Source organism: Trachypithecus francoisi, unplaced genomic scaffold, assembly GCF_009764315.1.
Source record: "Trachypithecus francoisi isolate TF-2019V2 unplaced genomic scaffold, Tfra_2.0 Lachesis_group5, whole genome shotgun sequence".
Taxonomy (NCBI): Eukaryota; Metazoa; Chordata; class Mammalia; order Primates; family Cercopithecidae; genus Trachypithecus; species Trachypithecus francoisi.
This window is the reverse complement of record NW_022681470.1, coordinates 93,165,880-93,185,487: the sequence shown is the minus strand read 5'-3', so window position 1 is coordinate 93,185,487 and position 19,608 is coordinate 93,165,880. Positions and strand designations below refer to the sequence as shown.

Genomic DNA, 19,608 nt, shown 5'->3' with positions numbered 1-19,608 from the left:
CACACTCACACATCAATAAACTGGAGCCCTGTGAAAAAAAAAATATCTATTTTCTTGCCTTCCAGGGCAGCCAACCAGTCAGAATGCCTCTCATTTAGGCCTGCAAGTCCCATCCAAGGGAAATGTGTGGAGATGCAAGAAGGCAACACCAAGGGGACCTTATCAATAGCCCTGTCCTCCACCCCCCTCCAAAGTTCCCCCCGCAAGGTATGAAGGAAGCCCCACCTGGGGGTCTCCAGGAAGTTGAGGCTGGGCTCTGAGGTTCCACAGAAAAGCAAGACGGGGGAGTGAAGGGGCCGACTGGAACTTGATACTCCAACCTCCAGAGTTTTGAGGCACAACAAGACAGGTCCAGTAATGTCCTTCCCTCCAGAGAGCGGGCCTTAATTTATGGACTGGTACTCTGAGTACTTCTTGTGGTACAGCAGCAGAACCAAGCCTCCCACTAGCAGCATGAGCCCTGGGGCACCCAGGGCCACTGCCATGATGCCCAGGACTAGTGGGGACAAGCCATCCACTGGAGGGAAGCCCACACCCAGGAGCATCGACCTAGAACAAGCAGAGAGAGGGAGGTAAGCGGGCTTAGGAGGAAAGGCTGGGAGGCTCAGCCTTGGTCCACTTCAACTCCCCAAGCCCCCAGCCCAAGCCCTGGCTCTCACCAGCTGAGGTAGTGTTGGTCCCAGTAGCCAGGGCCTATGGAAGCCCCGAACGTCAGGTTGAAGGCACAGAAGTTATTCTGGGACCCAAAGAAGGCTCGGACAATGGGCGACTGGGGAAGAGGGTATGCCAAGGCAGGATGAAGAGGGGAAGCTTGGCAAGGGAGGGCTGATTCTCGGCCCCCCGGCTTCTGGGAGTAAGCCACTGGTCGCCACTGTGCGAAGCCTGATGGGAGGGAGCCCCATAGCAGCTGGTCCAACTGGGAAGAAAGGCAAACAAGGGAGGGTAAAGAGGACCAGCCTGTGCCCAACCCTCTTTTCCCTGCCTCTCCCAGCCTTCATCTGTGACTAGCAACAGGAGTCCTGAGTCCTAGGCAGGGCCTCAATCCCTCCTCTGTAAAAATGGGGAGTTTGGGCCGGGCACGGTGGCTCAAGCCTGTAATCCCAGCACTTTGGGAGGCCGAGACGGGCGGATCACGAGCTCAGGAGATTGAGACCATCCTGGCTAACACGGTGAAACCCCATCTCTACTAAAAAAATACAAAAATCTAGCCGGGCGAGGTGGCGGGCGCCTGTAGTCCCAGCTACTGTGGAGGCTGAGGCAGGAGAATGGCGTAAACCCGGGAGGCGGAGCTTGCAGTGAGCTGAGATCCGGCCACTGCACTCCAGCCCGGGCGACAGAGCGAGACTCCATCTCAAAAAAAAAAATGGGGAGTTTGACTGGGTGAGGACTGAGTTGTTTTCCAAGCCCGCAAGTCTGGACTCAGCCCTCCTCTTGGCCCCCAGGCCCCTTGCAGATCTCCACCTGCCAGGGTGTAAGTCATACTGCACTGCCTGTCTGTCTCCACTGAGGGCAGGGACTGGGTCAGATTCATTAGCACAGTGCCTAGCACTTGAACGACCCAAAGAAAGTGTTGCTAAATGGCAAATGGTTGAATGAGTTTTAGGTCCCAATGGTATCCCACCTATATTCCTCACCCATCTGCCTCTCTCCAGGAAGCCTGACCTGGAAGACGGCAGGTGCATATTCGTCGTCGATGGAGTGCTGCTCCTGCATTGAGGGGCAGTCAGGGCCCTGGCCCAGTGTGGCTACCTCCAGCCCAAACAGGGAACGGTTTCCTCGGGGAGAGGCTCCAACCAGGGCCACCTCTAGCTGACAGGTGTCTGCTGTGTGCAGGAGGCGAGGGGGTTGGGCTGGTCGGCTGGACCTGGAAAAGGCCTGGACCTAGGAAGGAAGAAGCATGGGAGGTGTGGGAAATAGCTGGATGCCTGTGCTTAAGGGCCACCTCCATCATTAAATCCCACCCTCTCAAATCAGCCTTTTTGAGTCTTTCCGATTTCCCACCCCTTACCCTGAAGGCCAGGCTACCATTGGCAAAAGTCCTGGTAGGGTCGTTCATGGGGTGGCCTTGAAATGTGGCACTCAGGGTGGCAGGATCCAATGAATCAGTGATGTTGTTCCAAGAGAAATCAGCCAATGAGTATGGAGGATATGGTGTTCCTGGAGGCTTTGCTGCCGTATCAGACATGTTGGTGCTGTCAAACTCAAGCAGCTGGAGGGTGGGGGGTTGGTGGAACTGGGCTTGCCTCTGTTTTTCTCCCGAGACCACACCTCCCACTCACCCCCTACCAAGGCTTTCATATCTGAGTCTATTTCACCACCCCTAGTCTTTAGTTCCACCCTCTAATTGGGATGAACTCTCTCCTCTGCACTCTTCTCCTTGGTTCTCTCCCAACCTCCTCACCCTGGTAAAAACAAGGGCAGAAGAAAACAGAATGCTGTCCTTGGGGAGCACCATCAGACCCCCATCGGGCTCAGGGGATAGCAGGCGGCTCCAGTTGACGCTCAGGGTGCTGTGGGGGGTGTTGGTGGCTACCAGCACCACTGCCAGAGGCCCCAAGCTGCTCCACATATAGTGCAGTGTGGAATTGGTGCCCACTGCCCGGATATGAAGCAGGTTCTGCACGGGACCCAGCCAGTTAGGGATGACCTCCAGAGACACCTGGAACATGGAGTAGTGGAGGGTTGAGGGAACAGGATCAAGGAGAGACACAGGCAAAAGAGAAGTTTGAGGGGAGGGGGGTTTGGAAAGTGCTGGGGAAAAGATGGGATCTTGGGGACTAGACAACAGGAATGTGTGCAGGAGCTAAGGGAACCCTGGGGTAAGGGGCGGTGGGTACAGGATATCCAAAAAGGGGTAGGGTAGAGGGTACAGCCAGGACTCCCCTGACCCTGGTGGGCAGGTCAGGGCACAGGGCTGGGAAGAAGAAAACATTCAACACTTGCCTGGACTGGGTCACCCAGGGCTGAGTTGGGGTTAAGACTTCACCCTCACATTCACCCTACTCCACAATCCCGTCCCATGACCCATGACCATCTCCCACACCCCCCAGGTTGAAGAACCCTCCTCTTGGCAACTGCCCTCCACCCCTAGCCCCTGGATGCCCAGTTCCAGCCACCCTGCAAGGGTAGCATTTCCTGAAACTTCTATCGCTGTAGCCCCAGGGCCCTCACCTGGCGGGTCTTCTCCCCCAGCAGGCCAAATGGGGCTGCAAACAGAAGCAGAGTCAAAAGGAGCAGGGGGCTGGGGGCACAGTGCCCCCAACCCCAGCTGTGCTCCACAGAGCCACGCATACGGCCGCAATTCAGCCGACGGAAGAGGTGCCGGAGGGTCACATGACTCAGGTTCAGCTGATCCCTTTCAAGGGCGGAGCCACCAAACCAGTTTTTGCTTTTTTTTTAAATTTCCTTTCCTCAGCACCATTTAATGTATTAAAGAACAACTTTGTATTCTATCTTAAAACAGGAAACGTCAGTCTCTTACAAGTAATACAATTTAATACAGTCACAAGATTTTAAGTGAAAAAATACGTTATTCATGCTACAAGTTTTCAGTCTTCCTTGGACAATGCCAAAAATACAGTATTCAAACGGCATGTCTTAAGAGGAACGTGAAACCTCATTTTGACACAAAGACAGGTTAAAGAAAATAAACCCAACAGGGAACTACTGCAGGACCAGCACGTTGCCTTAAGTCCCCGCCCTGTCCCATTGTGGAACTCATACAGCTGCTTTCTACTCCAGCACATGAAACCCTGCGGTTCTTCTTCTCTGTGAACTATGAAACTCCCTGGGGTTCTTCCCTGTGGAACAGTGTGGTGGTTCTTCCCTGCCTAACATTTCAACAAAAATTGTAAATATTTAGAGATGTGTCACCAAATAACAACAACATACTTCAAAAAAAGCCAACTTACTTGTTAAATGTTGAAAGAAAAGGCCAGGCGCAGTGGCTCACACCTGTAATCCCAGCACTTTGGGAGACCGAGGCAGGCGGATCACGAGGTCAGGAGTTCAAGACCAGCCTGGCCACGATAGTGAAAGCCCGTCTCTACTAAAAATACAAAAAATTAGCTGGGCACAGTGGCAGGCCCCTGTAATCCCAGTGGCAAGCGCCTGTAACCCTAGCCACTCAGGAGGCTGAGGCAGGAGAATTGCTTGAATCTGGGTAGCAGAGGTTGCAGTGAGCCAAGATTGTGCCACTGCACTCCAGCCAGGGCGATAAGAGTGAAACTCTGTCTCAAGAAAAAAAAAAAAAATGTTGAAAGAAGGAGCTAGGCTGGGCGCAGTGGCTCACGCCTGTAATCCCAACACTTTGAGAGGCCAAGGCAAGTGGATCACTTAAGGTCAGGAGTTCAAGACCAGCCTGACCAACATGGTGAAACCCCGTCTCTACTAAAAATACAAGAATTAGTCAGGCGTGGCGGCAGGCGCTTGTAATCCCAGCTACTTGGGAGGCTGAGGCAGGAGAATCGCTTGAACCTAGGAGGCAGAGGTTACAGTGAGCCGAGATCACAACATTGCACTCCAGCCTGGGCAACAAGAGGCAAAACTCTGTCGAAAGAAAGAAAGAGAGAGAGAGAGAGAGAGAGAGATCGAGACCATCCTGGCAAACACGGTGAAACCTGTCTCTATTAAAAATACAAAAAATGGCCGGGCGCAATGGCTCAAGCCTGTAATTCCAGCACTTTAGGAGGCCAAGACGGGTGGATCACGAGGTCAGGAGATCGAGACCATGCTGGCTAACACGTTGAAACCCCGTCTCTACTAAAAATACAAAAAACTAGCCGGGCGAGGTGGTGGGCGCCTGTAATCCAGCTACTCAGGAGGCTGAGGCAGGAGAATGGCGTGAACCTGGGAGGCGGAGTTTGCAGTGAGCTGAGATCCAGCCACTGCGCTCCAGCCTGGGCGACAGAGCCAGACTCAGTCTCAAAAAAAAAAAAAAAAAAAAAATACAAAAATTAGATGGGCGAGGTGGCGGGCCCCTGTAGTCCCAGCTACTCAGGGGGCTGAGGCAGGAGAATGGCGTGAACCCAGGAGGCGGAGCTTGCAGTGAGCCGAGATTGCGCCACTGCACTCCAGCCTGGGCGACAGAGCGAGACTCTGTCTCAAAAAAAAAAAAGAAGGCCGGGCGCGGTGGCTCAAGCCTATAATCCCAGCACTTTGGGAGGCCGAGACGGGCGGATCACGAGGTCAGGAGATCGAGACCATCCTGGCTAACACGGTGAAACCCCGTCTCTACTAAAAAATACAAAAAACTAGCCGGGCGAGGTTGCGGGTGCCTGTAGTCCCAGCTACTCGGGAGGCTGAGCCAGGAGAATGGCATAAACCCGGGAGGCGGAGCTTGCAGTGAGCTGAGATCCGGCCACTGCACTCCAGCCTGGGCGACACAGCGAGACTCCGTCTCCAAAACAAACAAACAAACAAACAAACAAACAAAAAACAAAAACAAAAAAAAAAAGAAAGAAAGGAAAGAGCTAAAATTTGGTGAAATTTAAAAGGGTTGTAGAAAACTGTGAAGTGTTTGTTTTCTTCACTTCACTCTGATTTTATTTATTTATTTTGAGACAGCATCTTGCTCTGTCACCAAGGCTGGAGTGCAGTGGCACAGTCACGACTTACTGCAGCCTCAAACTCTTGCGCTCAAGTGATCCTTCTGCCTTAGCCTCCTAAGTAGCTGGGACTTCAGGCATATGCCACCATGCCTGGCTAATTTAAAAAAAATTTTTTTTTTTTGTAGACACAGGGTCACACTATGTTGCACCGGCTGGTCTTGAACTCCTGGGCTCAAGTGATCCTCTCACATGGGCCTCCCAAAGTACTGTGATTATAGGGGTGAGCCACCACACCAGCCATCACTCTGATTTTAGAACATAGGACTTGTATGCAAAGGTTAGGATAAGGAAGTAAAGATGCCAAAAAATACCCCAAACATTAATTGCAAAAGAAAGACTAATGTTTGGCCAGGCGCGGTGGCTCACGCCTGTAATTGCAGCACTTTGGGAGGCCGAGGCAGGTGGATCACAAGGTCAGGAGATGGAGACCATCCTGGCTAACACAGTGAAACCCCGTCTCTACTAAAAACGCAAAAAAAATTAGCCAGGCCTGGTGGAGGGTGCCTGTAGTCCCAGCTACTCGGGAGGCTGAGGCAGGAGAATGGGGTGAACCTGGGAGGCAGAGCTTGCAGTGAGCCGAGATCTTGCCACTGCACTCCAGTCTGGGCGACAGAGTGAGACTCCGTTTCAAAAAAAAAAAAAAGACTAATGTTTGTGAAGAGCTTATAACATAGAAAAATATTTGTTATAAAATTAAAATTAAATGAAAAAGTAGGATACAAAACTATATAAAAAGTAAGATCTCAACTATGTGGGAGAAAAAGGATAAAGGTAATAGCTCAAAATGCTGATAGTGGTTGTATTTAAGTAGTCTATCTATAGTGATTTTTTTTCTTCTTTTTTACTTTTCTGTCTCTTCCAAATTTTTCTCTACTGGGGGGAATTTTTTTTTTTTTTTTTTGAGACGGAGTCCCACCTGTCTCCCAGGCTGGAATGTAGTGGCAAGATCCCTGCCCACTGCAACCTCTGCCTCTCGGGTTCAAGTGATTCCCCTGCCTCAGCTTCCCAAGTAGCTGGGATTACAGGCACAGGCCACCATGCCCAGCTAATTTTTTTTTTTTTTTAAGACGGAGTCTTGCTCTGTCGCCCAGGCTAGAGGGCAGTGGTGTGATCACAGCTCACTGCAAACTCCGCCTCCCGGGTTCATGCCGTTCTCCTGCCTCAGCCTCCCGAGTATCTGGGACTACAGGCATGCGCCACCATGCCTGGCTAATTTTTGTATTTTTAGTAGAGATGGGGTTTCACCACGTTGGCCAGACTGCTATGGAACTGAACACACACACACACACAATTAGCCAGGCATGGCGGCGCCTGTAATCCCAGCTACTCGGGAGGCTGAGGCAGGAGAATGGCTTGAACCTGGGAGGTGGAGGTTGCAGTGAGCCGAGATTGCGCCATTGCACTCCAGTCTAGGTGACAGACTGAGACTCTTGTCTCAAAAAAAAAAAAAAAAATCTTCAGGCCGGCACAGTGGCTCACGTCTGTAATCCCAGCACTTTGGGAGGCCGAGGCGGGTGGATCACGAGGTCAGGAGATGGAGACCATCCTGGCTAACATGGTGAAACCCCGTCTCTACTAAAAATACAAAAAATAAATTTAAAAAAATTAGCCGGGCGAGGTGGCGGGTGCCTGTAGTCCCAGCTACTCCGGAGGCTGAGGCAGGAGAATGGCCGTGACCCTGGGAGGCAGAGCTTGCAGTGAGCCAAGATCGCGCCACTGCACTCCAGCCGGGGTGACTGAGTAAGACTCTATCTCAAAAAAAAGAAAAAAAAAAATCTCCAGTCTCCTCTTCCATCCATTAATTTTCTTTTTTTTTTTTCCCTCTCTCTCTCTCTTTTTATTTATTTATTTATTTTGAGATGGAGTCTCAATCTTGCCCTGGCTGGAGTGCAGTGACAATCTCAGCTAACTGCAACCTCCACCTCCCGGGTTCAAGCAATTCTCCTGCCTCAACCTCCCGAGTAGCTGGGATTACAGACATGTGCCACCATGCCCAGCTAATTTTTGTATTTTTAAAGTAGAGACAGGTTTCACTATGTTGGCCAGGCTGGTCTCAAACTCCTGACCTCAAGTGATCTGCCCGCTGCGGTCTCCCAAAGTGCTGGGATTATAGGAGTGAGCCACCATGCCCAGCCATCCACAGATTTTCACTGTGCTCCTGCGTCAGCCGCTCCAGGTCTTTCAAGTACATTTGGCTGGTCTTTCAGATCGTCACAGAGTGACCTGACGATGTCGAGTCTCATGTCATTCTTGGGCTTGACTAGGCTTCGGAAAACCTGGAGGCATTGCTCTTTTAGGGTATATGCTGGCAGTGTGATGTTGGCAAAAACAGGCTGTCCATCAACATTGGAACATGGCGTAAACAATTCAGTTTGGTTAACCATAAGTTTATTGTGTGTCCTTGCATCTCTGAAGAGCCATGGGTGGCTTCGGAAATTGTGGATGCAGAAGTCCCTGCCAGGCAGCAGCTCTTCATAGCAGCTGAGCCACACAGGCAGCACGATGCGTGGGCTGCGGTTGCAAATGACTAGGGAGAGCTCAGGCGAGTTTATGGAGCGCAGCACAGGCCATGCTGCTGCAGCCGCCATCTCCTCCTCGGCGCCCGACTCTTCCTGGCAGTACTCTTCTGGGCCTGCCTCTTGGGTGCCCGCCTTGGCCTCTAACTCCACCCCGTTCCCCGCTCTCCAGGGCCTTGCCTCTGAAGCCTTGACAACTCGGGCCTGCCCATACCAGTTCTTAAAGAAACTACTGCCTGGTGCGGTGGCTCAAGCCTGTAATCCCAGCACTTTGGGAGGCCGAGACGGGTGGATCACGAGGTCAGGAGATCGAGACCATCCTGGCTAACACTGTGAAACCCTGTCTCTACTAAAAAATACAAAAAAAAAAAAAAAAAAACTAACTTGGCGAGGTGGCGGGCGCCTGTAGTCCCAGCTACTCCGGAGGCTGAGGCAGGAGAATGGCGTAAACCCGGGAGGTGGAGCTTGCAGTGAGCTGAGATCCGGCCACTGCACTCCAGCCCAGCCCGGGCGACAGACAAGACTCCGTCTCAAAAAAAAAAAAAAAAAAAAGAAACTACTTCCCTTCACCTGGATTTCGGCAGGCTGGGAGTACATAACCTCCTACCTGGGTGGTAAGCAAGACATCCTAGATTAGACAGACTTACTCCCAGCCTCTCCTACCTAGCCCGTCCCACTGAAGAGCTACCTATAGTGGGAGAGATCCAAATGGGATCCCAATAATACAATTGTGATAGGAAGATCCAAAGAGGAATTTGAGGGTATTCCATAAGATAGCACGCCTGAGGGTTCTTTATGTCAATCTACTATTTATTGGACACTTCATGGCTGGGCGCAGTGGCTCACACCTGTAATCCCAACACTTTGGGAGGCCAAGGCAGGTGGATCACCTGAGGTTGGGGTTCAAGACCAGCCTGGCCAACATGGTGAAACCCTGTCTCCACTAAAAATACAAAAAAACTTAGCCAGGCATGGTGGCGTATGCCTGTAATCCCAGGAACTTGGGAGGTTGAGGCAGGAGAATTGCTTGAACCCGGGAGGCAGAGGTTGCAGTGAGCCAAGATCACGCCACTGCACTCCAGCCTGGGTGACAGAGTGAGACCCCATCTTATAAACAAACAAACAAACAAACAAACAAACAATTAGCCAGACGTGGTGGCAGGTGCCTGTAATCCCAGCTACTAGGGAGGCTGAGGCAGGAGAATTGCTTGAACCCGGGAGTTGGAGGTTGCAGTGAGCTGAGATTGCGCTATTGCACTCCAGCCTAGGCAACAAGAGTGAAACTCCAGCCAAAAAAAAACCACAGTGAAAAAAAACTGCATCCCACAAAAGCACTTTGGGAGGCTGAGGCAGGAAGATCACAAGGTCAGGAGATCGAGACCATCCTGGCCAACATGGTGAAACCCCATCTCTAGTAAAAATACAAAAATTAGCTGGGTGAGGTGGTGTGTGCCTGTAGTCCCAGCTACTCGGGAAGCTGAGGCAGGGGAATCGCTTCAACCTGGGAGGTGTAGGTTGCAGTGAGCCGAGACCATGCCATTGCACTCCAGCCTGGGTGACAGATCTACACCCCATCTCGGAAAAACAAACAAACAAAATACAAACAACAAAAATGTAATATTTATTGAACACTTCATTATTCAGGTTCTGGTTCAGGAAGAGTTCACAATTTTATTGTGGAGAAAAGATAGGATATGAGAAAATAGGATATGGGGGCAATACAAGTATTTGTCAAAAGAGGGAGGTGACATCTGGTGGGATGCACTTTTTTTTCTTTTTTTTATTTATTGAGATGGAGTCTTGCACTGTTTTCTCGGGCTGGAGTGCAGTGGTGCAATCTCAGCTCACTGCAACCTCTGCCCCCCAGATTCAAGCAATTCTCCTGCTTCAGCCTCCCAAGTAGCTGGGACTACAGGTGCCCACTGCCATGCCCAGCTAAGTTTTGTATTTTTAAAGTAGAGATGGGGTTTCACCATGTTAGCCAGGCTGGTCTCGAACTCCTGACCTCAAGTGATCTGCTCGCCTTGGCCTCCCAAAGTGCTGGGATAACAGGCACGAGCCACTGCACCTGGCCTACTTTAATCTTATTTTGACTAATAAATGAACATGGTACAAAATTCAAAAGGTACCAAACGGCTCAGTGTGGTGTCTCATGCCTGTAATCCTGGCACTTTGGGAGGCTGAGGTGGGAGGATGTCTTGAGTCCAGGAGTTCAGGACCAGCTTGGGCAACATAGCCTGACCCCATATCTACAAAATAATACAAAAATTAGCCGGGCCTGGTGGTGCATGCCTGTGGTCCCAGCTACTCCGGAGGCTGAAATGAGAGGATCCCTCGATCCTCCTAGTGCACCACTGCACTCCAGCCTGGCAAAAAAGTGAGGATAGCAACAGGAGGCAGACAAATCCTAGGCAGACGGGGGCAGGTTCCCAGTGAAACTCCACCTTCAAGCAGAAAACAGTTGAAAGCCAAGCTACAAGTCCTGTATAAATGCATGGGTGGAATTGAGAACCCCTCTTCCCGTTTGTTGCACTTTCTTCTGATTGATCCCTATTCTTCACCTATTTTACGTATACCTACCCTTCCCTAATTGGTTTGTTACACTGTCATGCCCATCTTTGAATGGTGCTTTTTTTTTTTTTTTTGAGACAGAGTCTCACTCTGTTGCCCAGGCTGGAGTGCAGTGGCGTGATCTTGGCTCACTGCAAGCTCTGCCTCCGGGGTTCAGCCATTCTTCTGCCTCAGCCTCCCGAGTAGCTGGGACTACAGGTGCCCAGCACAACGCCTGGCTAATTATTTGTATTTTTAGTAGTGACCGGGTTTCACTGTGTTAGCCAGGATGGTCTTGATCTCCTGACCTCCTGATCTGCCTGCCTTGGCCTCCCAAAGGGCTGGGATTACAGGCATGAGCCACCGTGCCTGTTTTGGCCTTTTTTTTTAGCCTTTTTTTTTCCTTTTTTTGGGTACACTTTGTTTTAGCCTTTTTGTGTGTGTGTGTGTGTACACTCAAACCAATCAGCACACACACCCCCATTTTGAGCCCATCAAAGCCCCGGACCCAGCCACAATAGGAGAGAAACCATCTAACTTGAGAGACCACTCTCCTTTCCCCTCCCCATTAAGAGTTGTTTCATCGCTCAATAAAATTCTCTCCGACCCTCTTCACCCTTTGAACTGTCAGCATAACTTCATTCTTCTTGGATGCATGACAAGAACTCGGAAACTGCTGAACGTGGGTACAAGCTGAAACACAGGCAGCCTGGGGCATGCCTCAGCCCAGCCAAGGGCTGAGCCACTGTGCAAGCCAGGCATGGCCAGGTGGGCCGAGTGGGCAGGGTACCTCCAGCAGCAAGCCCGGGGCGTGAGGCCTGGGTAGGGGGCATCGCTGGCTGCAGAGGTCCCCGGCTGGCAAAGTGTCTGAGAAAAATCCTGCATCGAGATCTTGTCGTTAAAAAAAAAAGAAAAAAAAAATGTACCAAAGGGCATCATTCCTATTCAACAACAAACTGGTCCCTCCTGAGACAACCATCACTACCAGTTTTTTTGTTTGTTTGAAACAGTCTCGCTCTGTTGGCCAGGCTGGAGTGCAGATCTTGGCTCACTGCAACCTCCGCCTCCTGGGCTCAAGCAATTCTCCTGCCTCAGCCTCCCAAGTAGCTGGAATTATAGGCATGTGCCACCAAGTCTGGCTAATTTTTGTATTTTATAGTAGAGATGGGGTTTCACCATGTTGGCCAGGCTGGTCTCGAACTCCTTACCTCAGGTAATCCGCCCACCTCGGCCTCCCAAAGTGCTGGGATTACAAGTGTGAGCCACCGCCCCCAGCCCACTACCAGTTTCTTATGTATCTTTCTAAAGATATCCTATACTCAAGAATACAAATATATAGAAATCACATACAAATAATACACAGTGGTACCCAGACACTGTTCTTCATTTTTTTGTTGTTGTTGTTGTTTTTTGAGATGCTGTCACACCCAGGCTGGAGTGCAGTGGTGAGATCTTGGCTCACTGCAACCTCCACCTCCTGGGTTCAAGCTATTCTGCCTCAGTCACCCAAGTAGGGATTACAGGTGTGCACTGCCAAGCCCAGCTAATTTTTGTATTTTTAGTAGAGATGGGATTTTGCCAGGTTGCCTAAGTTGGTCTTGAATTCCTGAGCTCAAATGATCCACCCACCTCGGCCTCCCGAAGTGCTGGGATTATAGGCGTGAGTCACAACACCTGGCCCCAGTTTGCATTTTTAACTCATATATTGAGGAATGTTCTGTATCAATGCACTTGGGAGTTACCTCATTCTCCTTGCAGGGGTATGTTCCATGGATCTTTTTTTTTTTTTTTTTTTTTTTTTTGAGGCGGAGTCTCGCTCTGTCGCCCGGACTGGAGTGCAGTGGCCAGATCTCAGCTCACTGCAAGCTCCGCCTCCTGGGTTTCCGCCATTCTCCTGCCTCAGCCTCCCAAGTAGCTGGGACTACAGGCGCCCGCCACCTCGCCGGCTAGTTTTTGTATTTTTAGTAGAGACGGGGTTTCACCGTATTAGCCAGGATGGTCTCGATCTCCTGACCTCGTGATCCGCCCGTCTCGGCCTCCCAAAGTGCTGGGATTACAGGCTTGAGCCACCGCGCCCGGCCTCCATGGATCTTTTTTAACCAGAACCTTGTTGATGTAGTAATATTTTGCTGTGGCAAACAATGCTGGAAAGAATATCCCCGTCTGAAATTGACTCAACCAAGGAGAAATACTGAATTCTCAGCATTTCATATTAATAACCAAATTCAGTAGGATAAGTACCAAGGAGTGGAATCGTCAGCTCAAACTGCCCTTTATATGAGGTTTACCAATTGACACTCAAACAACATGCTTGAGAGCACATTGCAAGTGTTTACCAAATTATGCTTACATTTCCCTTTGAATAAGGTTAAGCATCTCTTCATGTTTGTTTGTTTATTTATTTATTTATTTTGAGACGGAGTCTTACTCTGTCACCCAGGCTGGAGTGCAGTGGCACGATCTCGGCTCACTGCAAGCTCTGCCTCCTGGGTTCACGCCATTCTCCTGCCTCAGCCTCTTGAGTAGCTGGGACTACAGGCGCCCGCCACCACACCTGGCTTTTTGTATTTTTAGTAGAGACAGGGTTTCACCATGTTAGCCAGAATGGTCTTGATCTCCTGACCTCGTGATGCGCCCACTTCAGCCTCCCAGAGTGCTGGGATTACAGGCGTGAGCCACCGTGCCTGGTGTTTTTCTTTTTTTCTTTTTTTTTGGGGATGGAGTCTTGCTATGTCGCCCAGGCTGGAATACAGTGGCACGATCTTGGCTCACTGCAACCTCTGCCTCCCGGGTTCCAGCGATTCTCCTGCCTCAGCCTCCTGAGTAGCTGGAACTACAGTTGTGCGCCACCACTTCCGGATAATTTTTTTTTGGTATTTTTAGTAGAGATGGGGTTTCACCATGTTGGTCAGGCTGGTCTCGAGCTCCTGACCTGTTGATCTTCCCGCCTCGGTCTCCCAAAGTGCTCGGATTACAGGCGTGAGCCACCGCGCCCGGCCAGCATCTCTTCACGTTTTAGTCGATTTTTGCTTCTCTGGAGCTTTTTAAATCCTTTACCTATTTTTCTACAGGCCTTTTCTTAATTGTCAAGTTCTGAAAGTGTTATGTTGTTGTTGTTAAGACAGGGTCTTGCTGCATCACGCAGGCAGGAGTGCAGTGGTGCAAACATAGCTCAATTGCAGCCTCAAACTCCTGGGCTGAAGTGATTTCTCCGAAGTGATTTCTCCCAACTTAGCCTCCTTAGTAGCTGGGACTATGGGCATACACCATCTTGTCCACCTTAAAAGTTCTTTAAGGAAATTAAAATTGTTGCAAATCCTCTCCCCCTTTTGTTTTTGCAGTGCAAACTTTGTATGGAGTTCCTTACCCTTTTTTTTTTTTTTTGATATGAAGTTTCACTCATTGCCCAGGCTGGAGTGCAATGGCATGATCTTGGATCACCGCAACCTCCACCTCCCAGGTTCAAGTGATTCTCCTGCCTTAGCCTCCTGAGTAGCTGGGATTACAGGCATGCGCCACCACGCCTGGCTAATTTTTTGTATTTTTAGTAGAGACGGGGTTTCTCCATGTTGGTTAGGCTGGTCTCAAACTCCCGACCTCAGGTGATCCACCCGTCTCAGCCTCCCAAAGTCCCCTCACATATTTTAAACCCCACTTTTCTTCTAGTGCTCTTATGGTATTTTTTTTTTTTTTTTTTTTTGAGACAGAGTCTTGCTCTATCGCCCAGGCTGGAGTGCAGTGGCCCGATCTTGACTCACTGCAAGCTCCATCTCCCGGGTTCACGCCATTCTCCTGCCTCAGCCTCCTGTGTAGCTGGGACTACAGGCGCCCGCCACAACGCCCGGCTAATTTTTTGTATTTTTAGTAGAGACGGGGTTTCACCGTGTTAGCCAGGATGGTCTTGATCTCCTGACCTTGTGATCCGCCCATCTCGGCCTCCCAAAGTGCTGGGATTACAGGCGTGAGCCACTGCGCCCGGCCTGTATTTTCTTTTTTTTTTTTTTTTTTTTTTTGAGACGGAGTCTTGCTCTGTCGCCCAGGCTGGAGTGCAGTGGCCGGATCTCAGCTCACTGCAAGCTCCGCCTCCTGGGTTCACGCCATTCTCTCACCTCAGCCTCCGGAGTAGCTGGGACTACAGGCGCCCGCCACCTCGCCCGGCTAGTTTTTTTTTTTGTATTTTTAGTAGAGACGGGGTTTCACCGTGTTAGCCAGGATGGTCTCGATCTCCTGACCTCGTGATCCACCCGTCTCGGCCTCCCAAAGTGCTGGGATTACAGGCTTGAGCCACCGCGCCCGGCCTGTATTTTCTTATATTTACACCTTTCAGCTGCCGGGAATTAACTTTGTTGTAATTTAGTAGGGATCCAATTTCCTGTCTCCCCCGCTCAACCACAAATAGCTACTCCAGAAATAAACGCTCAAAATGTTCTCAGACACTCACTTTTCTGGAGAAAAAAAGGTATAGTTGGCCTGGCCCTCTGTATCTCCTGGCTCATCATCCACAGATTCAACTGTGGATGGAAAATATTTGAGGAAAAAGTGCAGTGACTCACACCTGTAATCCCAGCACTTTGGGAGGCCGAAGTGGGCGGATCAGGAGGTCAAGGGATCGAGACCATCGTGGCCAACATGGTGAAACCCCATCTCTACTAAAAATACAACCGGGCACGGTGGCGCACGCCTGTAATCCCAGCTACTCGGGAGGCTGAGGCAGGAGAATCGCTTGAACCCAGGAGGCGGAGGTTGTAGTGAGCCGAGATTGTGCCACTGCACTCCAGCCTGGCGATGGAGCAAGGCTGTCTCAAAAAAAAAAGAAAAGGCCGGGCGCGGTGGCTCAAGCCTGTAATCCCAGCACTTTGGGAGGCCGAGACGGGCGGATCACGAGGTCAGGAGATCGAGACCATCCTGGCTAACACGGTGAAACCCCGTCTCTACTAAAAAATGCAAAAAAAAACTAGCGGGGCGAGGTGGCGGACGCCTGTAGTCCCAGCTACTCCGGAGGCTGAGGCAGGAGAATGGCGTAAACCCGGGAGGCGGAGCTTGTAGTGAGCCAAGATCCGGTCACTGCACTCCAGCCTGGGCGACAGAGCAAGACCCCGCCTCAAAATAAAAAAAAAAAAAAAAGAAAAAAAATATTTGAGGAAAAAATTAATATACTACAGATAAAACAGTACAACTATTTATACAGCATTGACATTGCATTAAGTTACATAAGTAATCTAGAGATGATTAAAATATATGAAAGGAGGGCTGGGTGTGGTGGCTCACGCCTGTATTCCCAGCACTTCGTGAGGCTGAGACGGGTGGATCACCTGAAGTCAGAAGTTCGAGACCAGCCTGGCTAACATGGTGAAACCCTGTCTCTACTAAAAATACAAAAATTAGCTGGGTGTGCTGGCAGACGCCTGAAATTCCAGCCACTTGGGAGGTTGAGGCAGGAGAATCACTTGAAACCGGGAAGCAGAGGATGCAGTGAGCCGAGATTGCGCCTCCGCACTCCAGCCTGGTTAACAGAGTGAAACTCCATCTCGAAGAAAAAAAAGAAAAAAAAAGAAAAAAAAAATTATATGGGAGAATGTACATAGGTTATATGCAAATACTATGCCATTTAATGTGTCCTGGCTGTGTGTGATGGTTCATGCTTGTAATCCCAGCAATTTGGGAGGCTAGGCGGGTGGTTCACTTGAGGTCAAGAGTTTGAGACCAGACTGGCCAACAAGGTGAAACCCCATCTCTATAAAAAATACAAAAATTAGCTAGGCATGTAATCCCAGCTACTCAGGAGGCTGAGACATGAAAATTGGTTGAACCCAGGAGGTGGAGGTTGCAGTGAGCCAAGATTGTGCTGCTGCGCTCCAGGCTGGGTGACAGAGTGAGACTCCATCTCATGAAAAAAAAAAAAAAAAAGAGGTACCAATAGGGCCAGGCGTGGTGGCTCACGCCTATAACCCCAGCACTTTGGGAGGCTGAGGCGGGCAGATCATGAGGTCAGGAGATCGAGACCATCCTGGCTAACACAGTGAAACCTTGTCTCTACTAAAATTACAAAAAATTAGCTGGGCGTGGTGGCGCACGCCTGTAGTCACAGCTACTCAGGAGGCTGAGGCAGGAGAATCACCTGAAACCAGGAGGCGGAGGTTGCAGTGAGCCGAGATCGCATCACTGCACTCCAGCCTGGGTGACAGAGCGAGACTCTGCCTCAGAAAAAAAAAAAAGAGGTACCAAAAACAGTAAGGAAGACTATGACACTACCCAAGTGCTTAACTATTAGAGCTGACAACAAAACGAACGTAGACTGACTAAGGAACAAAGGGGAGGAAAGAATCTACAAGATGACTAGCTTCCCCAGGAATTTCACCATTTCTCAGGTGTTACGGACACTATTTCACTATCTTGTTTTACTAATTCATTGACGAATTAACTCATCTGCCAAGCACAGTGGCTTATGCCTGTAATCCCAGCACTTTGGAAGGCCAAGGAAGGAGGCCCACGAGGTCAAGAGATGGAGAACATCCTGGCCAACCAACATGGTGAAACCCCATCTCTACTAAAAATACAACAAAATTAGCTGGGCATAGTGGCACACGCCTGTAGTCCCAGCTATTCGGGAGGCTCAGGCAGGAGAATTGCTTGAACCCGGGAGGCGGAGGCTGCAGTGAGCTGCGATAACGCCACTGCACTCCAGCCCAGGTGATAGAGCGAGACTCCATCTCAAAAAATAAATAAATAAAAGAATTAACTCATCTCTGAGTTAAAGCTCCAAGAGAATTAAAACACTGCAAGCAAAGAGGCAGAGATTTCAGGAAAAGGGAGGTAGGCTTATTTCTGAGCCCCCTGCAGAAGAGTATAGGTAGACGGCTTTGGACTGACCTAAGCAGGAAGCTAAAGCCATAGGCATCTCACAAGCCCCTTTCCATCCCACCTCAGTTCAGTCAGGATAGCCAGCTGTAAAAGCATGGCTTTGTTGGCTGGGCATGGTGGCTCACACCTGTAATCCCAGCACTTTGGGAGGATGAGGTAGATGAATCACCTGAGGTCAGGAGTTTGAGACCAGTCTAACCAACACGGAGAAACCCTGTCTCTAAAGCAAGGCCTCTAGAACCACAGTGCCTACATATGAATTCCAGGTCTGCCACTTACCAGGTTTGTGACCCTTCGACAAGTTACATATCTATGCATTAGATTTCTTCCTCACAAAATGGGGGATAACATTACCTGTTTTAGAGGGCTGTTGTGAGGATTCATTAGTTAACATTCAAAATAACTAGAATACATCTGTTAGATAGTAATTACCATCATTCTACCAAGCATTCAACTTAATATGACTAGGTCCTATGGTCAGGGAAGAGATAAACAAGGCTAAATGTATGAGTCATAAGGACAGATGTGAGGGTGAAAAGCCCAGTAGCCAAGTGGAACACTGAAGAAATCAAAGGATAGTACCACCTAGCCTCTAGCATCCTGGGACCACTACTCAGATTTTTTTTTTCTCTCCTTGATAAAAACAAATGAAATTTAAATATTTTGTTTCTGCTAGTGTGACAGGATACTGGCATGAGAATAGGCCAGAAAGCCAAAATGAAGACTGGAATCGTAAGGAACATTGGAAGAGGGCAGAGAAAAATAACTCCAGGTAAGGGGAGAATTCTGAAAACTATACGAGAAAAAAAAAAAAAAAAAGATGTTATATGTCCTTTATATGTTATGTTATATACCAGAGCCCTAGGAGGTACTGGGTGTTGCTCTACATACAACCACATATGGGGAACACCCATGCTTTAGACAGGTTGCTCGTTCTTTGGGTGGTGAATGCAAAATGGTGCTTCATAAGCTTTACAGTATTATCCTTTGAACTCCAAAAGGGTCTTTCCAACCAAAATTCACTGAGAAATCTGAAGAATACTCCCTCAAGAAGGCAAAAGAGTCCAAATGCCCTCATTCCAGGTCTCCCTTCCCTCCCCAGTAAGGTTTTCTGCCTCCTCCTATTTGCCAGAAGATAAGAGATGGCTCAAGGTTGAAAAACACATAACAACTTTCTCAAATGACTTAGATTTAATCATCGGAAGCAAACTAAATGGAAACCTTACAATAGAGAAGAATTACATGTCAGTGTCTTTTGGAAAACTGAGCTGGGACAGAAAGGGACTGGGAGCTGCCCCCCAACCTGATCCCTTTTGAACAAAGACGTCCACAGTGTTCCTGGCACTCTGGCTCAGGAAAAGGGGAGACTCTGCTGGTTCTGTGCACTGAAGTAGCCTTGCTTAGCGCTCACTCCTGGCCAGCATCAGGAGCCCCGCCTTGCCGGCTCTGGTCATCGCCTTTCTTTTTGTGGCCTGAGACGATGTCATCAATTCGCAGTAGCAGAACTGCCGTCTAGAAGAAAAACCACAGATGCAAAGAGGTCAGCAGAGAAGGAAAGGACACTTTTCTTTCCTTTAGATCTATCACCTAGATCCTACTACAGAACTGCCATTTTGTCTGACATCTACCTTTTCAGTCTTTTATTCTTTTTTGAGATGCAGTTTCCCTCTTGCCACCTAGGCTAGAGTGCAGTGGCATGATCTCAGCTCATTGCAACCTCCGCCTCCTGGGTTCAAGCGATTCTACTACCTCAGCCTCCCAAGTATTTGGGATTACAGGCCCACACCACCATGCCCGGCTAATTTTGTATTTTTAGTAGAGATGGGGTTTCTCCATGTTGGTTAAGCTGGTCTTGAACTCCTGACCTCACGTGATCCACCTGCCTCAGCCTCCCAAAGTGCTGTGATTACAGGCGTGAGCCACCATGTCCCGCCTTTTCAGTCCTGAATGTAAAATGCAGTTCTCAGCCAGGCGTGGTGGCTCACACCTGTAATCCCAGCACTTTGGGAGGCCAAGGCAGGTGGATCACGAGGTCAGGAGTTCGAGACCAGCCCGGCCAACATGGTGAAACC

The 19,608-nt window shown here is 49.6% G+C and overlaps 3 protein-coding genes across 5 annotated transcripts in view; all 3 read right to left on the bottom strand.

Annotated features, from left to right (window-relative positions):
• Positions 1-26: 26 nt before the first annotated feature.
• On the bottom strand, positions 27-3,342 carry GLMP (glycosylated lysosomal membrane protein). Of its 3 annotated transcripts, XM_033195513.1 has the most exons (6): positions 3,172-3,342; positions 2,402-2,659; positions 2,009-2,209; positions 1,663-1,881; positions 660-916; positions 27-549 (listed from the first exon to the last, which is right to left on the bottom strand). In XM_033195513.1, the coding sequence occupies exons 1-6, from the start codon at positions 3,289-3,291 to the stop codon at positions 384-386; spliced, it is 1,221 nt and encodes a 406-aa protein (XP_033051404.1). In that variant the 5' UTR covers positions 3,292-3,342; the 3' UTR covers positions 27-383. The 3 variants fall into 3 exon arrangements, with proteins under 3 accessions (XP_033051404.1, XP_033051407.1, XP_033051406.1); XM_033195516.1 differs by lacking the exon at positions 660-916; XM_033195515.1 differs by lacking the exon at positions 2,402-2,659.
• A 4,374-nt stretch (positions 3,343-7,716) lies between these two features.
• Positions 7,717-8,722, bottom strand: VHLL (VHL like). Its single transcript, XM_033195334.1, is given in 3 exon segments — positions 7,717-7,794; positions 7,796-8,329; positions 8,696-8,722. Coding segments are annotated over 3 exon segments (639 nt in total).
• A 9,990-nt stretch (positions 8,723-18,712) lies between these two features.
• The window catches only part of CCT3 (chaperonin containing TCP1 subunit 3), a 29,829-nt gene continuing 28,933 nt past the window's right edge, over positions 18,713-19,608 (bottom strand). The window contains exon 14 of the mRNA XM_033195504.1: positions 18,713-19,048. Within this exon, the coding sequence (XP_033051395.1) occupies positions 18,944-19,048 (105 nt within the window). The 3' untranslated portion in view covers positions 18,713-18,943. The remainder of the gene's footprint in view (positions 19,049-19,608) is intronic.